The sequence below is a fragment of the Oncorhynchus masou genome, chromosome 5 (assembly GCF_036934945.1).
Source record: "Oncorhynchus masou masou isolate Uvic2021 chromosome 5, UVic_Omas_1.1, whole genome shotgun sequence".
NCBI classification, from domain to species: Eukaryota; Metazoa; Chordata; class Actinopteri; order Salmoniformes; family Salmonidae; genus Oncorhynchus; species Oncorhynchus masou.
The window spans coordinates 82,811,275-82,816,363 of NC_088216.1; the positions used below are offsets into that span (position 1 = coordinate 82,811,275).

A 5,089-nucleotide genomic window follows, 5' to 3' on the forward strand; every position below is an offset into this window, starting at 1 on the left:
ATATAACAGACTTTCAAAATGAAATATTGGTGCACAATTTTTACTTAAAATATCAAAGGGAGGCTGAAGACACTCGTTTCATGGAAGGACCCTCATGAATTACGGGAAAAATGTCAGAAAGAAAAAGAAATCCCCCATTTCATAAAAACCCTGTTAAAGTATGTTTATCTCACTGCCTCACAGTGAGCAGTAAGATAAAGCTACGGTATATTTTTTTTGCGGGGGGGGGGTGCTTTAAAATGATCAAACTGTGCTCTAGTCTACAGTTTTAATTTCATCCTCATATAAAAAAATGGCCTCAGATGTCCCGGAGAAGATTGTCAGGGAAGAACCCCAGCTTCCGTCCATCGCTGACTTTCAGATAGCCATTCACCTCCTTTCCTCTCTTCACAACGATCTGGGGGTACAGACAGACATACTGTATCTCAGGGTACGAGCGCTGATCTAGGATCAAGTCACGCACGTCCATAAAATACCATTCAATAGGATTTGAAAGGGATAACTGATCCTAGATCAGCGCTACTCTGACACTTCGTGAATAAGGGCCCCCGACTCTACAGAAACTATAGAAATCCACATCTATTTCTTCCATATATAGTTCAGGAGTATAGATTCAGCATGTGTCTATTGTCTGTAACCTCATGCACACACCAAATCAATGTTCCTGAAAAATGGCATATTTAAGAAGTAGTACTAGCCTGGACCAGGCTGAGCACTGTGATTAATAGTAGCCTGGACCAGACTGAGCACTGTGATTAGTAGTAGCCTGGACCAGACTGAGCACTGTGATTAATAGTAGCCTGGACCAGGCTGAGCACTGTGATTAATAGTAGCCTGGACCAGGCTGAGCACTGTGGTTAATAATAGCCTGGACCAGGCTGAGCACTGATTAATAGTAGCCTGGACCAGGCTGAGCACTGTGATTAATAGTAGCCTGGACCAGGCTGAGCACTGTGATTAATAGTAGCCTGGACCAGGCTGAGCACTGTGATTAATAGTAGCCTGGACCAGGCTGAGCACTGTGATTAATAGTAGCCTGGACCAGGCTGAGCACTGTGATTAATAGTAGCCTGGACCAGGCTGAGCACTGTGATTAATAGTAGCCTGGACCAGGCTGAGCACTGTGATTAATAGTAGCCTGGACCAGGCTGAGCACTGTGGTTAATAATAGCCTGGACCAGGCTGAGCACTGTGATTAATAGTAGCCTGGACCAGGCTGAGCACTGATTAATAGTAGCCTGGACCAGGCTGAGCACTGTGATTAATAGTAGCCTGGACCAGGCTGAGCACTGATTAATAGTAGCCTGGACCAGGCTGAGCACTGTGATTAATAGTAGCCTGGACCAGGCTGAGCACTGTGATTAATAGTAGCCTGGACCAGGCTGAGCACTGTGATTAATAGTAGCCTGGACCAGGCTGAGCACTGATTAGTAGTAGCCTGGACCAGGCTGAGCACTGTGATTAATAGTAGCCTGGACCAGGCTGAGCACTGTGATTAATAGTAGCCTGGACCAGGCTGAGCACTGTGATTAATAGTAGCCTGGACCAGACTGAGCACTGTGATTAATAGTAGCCTGGACCAGGCTGAGCACTGTGATTAATAGTAGCCTGGACCAGGCTGAGCACTGTGATTAATAGTAGCCTGGACCAGGCTGAGCACTGTGATTAATAGTAGCCTGGACCAGGCTGAGCACTGTGATTAATAGTAGCCTGGACCAGGCTGAGCACTGATTAGTAGTAGCCTGGAAAAGGCTGAGCACTGTGATTAATAGTAGCCTGGACCAGGCTGAGCACTGTGATTAATAGTAGCCTGGACCAGGCTGAGCACTGTGATTAATAGTAGCCTGGACCAGGCTGAGCACTGTGATTAATAGTAGCCTGGACCAGGCTGAGCACTGTGGTTAATAATAGCCTGGACCAGCCTGAGCACTGTGATTAATAGTAGCCTGGACCAGACTGAGCACTGTGATTAATAGTAGCCTGGACCAGGCTGAGCACTGTGATTAATAGTAGCCTGGACCAGACTGAGCACTGTGATTAATAGTAGCCTGGACCAGGCTGAGCACTGTGATTAATAGTAGCCTGGACCAGACTGAGCACTGTGATTAATAGTAGCCTGGACCAGGCTGAGCACTGATTAGTAGTAGCCTGGACCAGGCTGAGCACTGTGATTAATAGTAGCCTGGACCAGACTGAGCACTGTGATTAATAGTAGCCTGGACCAGGCTGAGCACTGTGATTAATAGTAGCCTGGACCAGACTGAGCACTGTGATTAATAGTAGCCTGGACCAGCCTGAGCACTGTGATTAATAGTAGCCTGGACCAGGCTGAGCACTGTGATTAGTAACTACCTGCTCAGTGTTTTGGGTCAGGGTCTTGGTTGTTCTTTAAGTACAGTTAGACTCAGATAATAACACAATACATGGCCACAACCAACTCATACATATACTATACAGTCTGGTAGTGCCAAAGTGTGCTGACCTTGAACAAGCAGAACATACATTTGTATTTAACATGTATTAATTCAAGTATTGTTTAATCTCTCGGGTAAGATGTTTGACATTGCATTTTTTTTTTTATTGAATTGTGCCCCAAAAAAAGGTAATTAAATGCCAATTCTCTGGTCTATGAGGAGACCTTATCCAAGACGACAGCAATATTATCAGTATTACAAATGAATGAGCAGAACAAAACATCCAGCTGTAATATAGTGTACCGACCTGGTCTTTCTCCAGGGTGATCTGTCCCATCTCTCTGTTACCTACGAAGGAACATGTCACCTTGTAAACCCTCTCCTCAGAACGCACCCTGATGTTGTAGTTAGCTGGCAGGAAGCCAGACCTCCGCCCTACCTTTCCCTGAAACACAATACATAGGTTGGGAGTGGATTCCCTGAGCGTTCCATATTCATTTACTGATGCTGAATGCTGATTTCCTATCAGTGCGCTGTGAGGTTTGAGTCAAGGTTGGGGTCAGGTCCATTTCAATTTAACAGACACTCACCCTCCACCACTCCTCATTGGAGTCATCTATCACTGTGAGCTGGTCCACTGCACTACAACACAAACACACAACGTACACAAAGAGACTATAGTGACAGAGATGCACAGAGAGACTAAGTGACAGAGATACTAATTGTCAGAGAGGCTAAATCACAGAGAGACTAGTGACAGAGACAAAGTGTCAGAGAGACAAGTGACAGATGCACAGAGAGACTAATGTGACAGAAACTAAGTGGCAGAGATCCGCAGAGAGGCTACATGACAGAGATACACAGAGAGACTAAAGTGACAGAGATGCACAGAGACTAAAGTGACAGAGATACTATGTGACAGAAAGGCAAGTGACAGAAAGACTAGGTGACAGAGAGACTAATTGACAGAGATGCACAGAGAGACTAAGTGACAGAGATACACAGAGTGCAAGAGAATGATCAATATCAAAATATATCAAGATGCACATGGAGAGAGAGAACCAGTACATGGAGTTGGATTCAGTAAACATGAAGTGCATCATGAGAATGAATCAGTGAGGATTTACTGTAGGTCCAGATCATCTTTCCCCACAGCCTTGAAGCGATACAGATTCAAGTAGTAGTGGGACTGGGAGAACACACCTAGCTTCTCCCTTGGCTGAGGCTTCTTATTCTGACAACACACACAACAGGGAGTCATTCGCTATCATTGTCATCATCATCATCTCTCTTACCTTGTCATCTGCAGCAGCTTTGTCTCCTTTCTTCTCTCCCTCTGGGTTTGCTTTCTGAAACATCTCACAAACACACACATCGCCAGTCTCACCATCATGTAACCACCCTATGTTGAGTAATACAAGCAATGTTCCCTCCCAGAGTGAACAAACAAGAGCTCAGCAGTGGCACCTGTATAGGTATGAGGTATGCCAGCTGTAAATCCCCTGTTAGCATGCTGAGGTATGCCAGCTGTATATCCCCTGTTAGCATGCTGAGGTATGCCAGCTGTATATCCCCTGTTAGCATGCTGAGGTATGCCAGCTGTATATCCCCTGTTAGCATGCTGAGGTATGCCAGCTGTATATCCACTGTTAGCATGCTGAGGTATGCCAGCTGTATATCCCCTGTTAGCATGCTGAGGTATGCCAGCTGTATATCCCCTGTTAGCATGCTGAGGTATGCCAGCTGTATATCCCCTGTTAGCATACTGAGGTATGCCAGCTGTATATCTCCCTGTTAGCATGCTGAGGTATGCCAGCTGTATATCCCTGTTAGCATGCTGAGGTATGCCAGCTGTATATCTCCTGTTAGCATGCTGAGGTATGCCAGCTGTATATCCCCTGTTAGCATGCTGAGGTATGCCAGCTGTATATCTCCTGTTAGCATGCTGAGGTATGCCAGCTGTATATCCCCTGTTAGCATACTGAGGTATGCCAGCTGTATATCCCCTGTTAGCATACTGAGGTATGCCAGCTGTATATCCCCTGTTAGCATGCTGAGGTATGCCAGCTGTATATCCCCTGTTAGCATGCTGAGGTATGCCAGCTGTATATCCCTGTTAGCATGCTGAGGTATGCCAGCTGTATATCACCCTGTTAGCATGCTGAGGTATGCCAGCTGTATATCCCCTGTTAGCATGCTGAGGTATGCCAGCTGTATATCCCCTGTTAGCATGCTGAGGTATGCCAGCTGTTTATCCCCTGTTAGCATGCTGAGGTACGCCAGCTGTTTATCCCCTGTTAGCATGCTGAGTTATGCCAGACTAATCTGTATATACCACCCCCTGTTAGCATACTGAGGTATGCCAGCTTGTTCCCCTGTTAGTCATGCTGAGGTATGCCAGCTTCCTCCATCCCCATTTAGCATCTGAGGTATGCCAGCTGTATATCCCCTGTTAGCATGCTGAGATGCCAGCTGTATATCCCAGCATCGCTGAGGTTTGCCCAGTCCTTTCACACCAACGCGCAGTGTCTCAATAACCGGGGTCACTGTGGTTGGACTGAGCTGGAAACAGAACAGACAGAACAACAGCAGGGTAAAAAACAGAAATCTGTAAAAAATACACTGCTATTTCTCAATTTCTCAATTTTAGATGCAATAAAATAAAATACATAGCT

General features: G+C 45.9%; 1 protein-coding gene across 1 annotated transcript; it reads right to left on the bottom strand.

Moving 5' to 3' along the window:
- Positions 1–298: 298 nt before the first annotated feature.
- On the bottom strand, positions 299–3,772 carry LOC135530057 (SH3 and cysteine-rich domain-containing protein 3-like). Its single transcript, XM_064958449.1, has 5 exons — positions 3,710–3,772; positions 3,542–3,648; positions 3,005–3,056; positions 2,722–2,859; positions 299–397 (listed from the first exon to the last, which is right to left on the bottom strand). The coding sequence occupies exons 1-5, from the start codon at positions 3,770–3,772 to the stop codon at positions 299–301; spliced, it is 459 nt and encodes a 152-aa protein (XP_064814521.1).
- Positions 3,773–5,089: the final 1,317 nt, after the last annotated feature.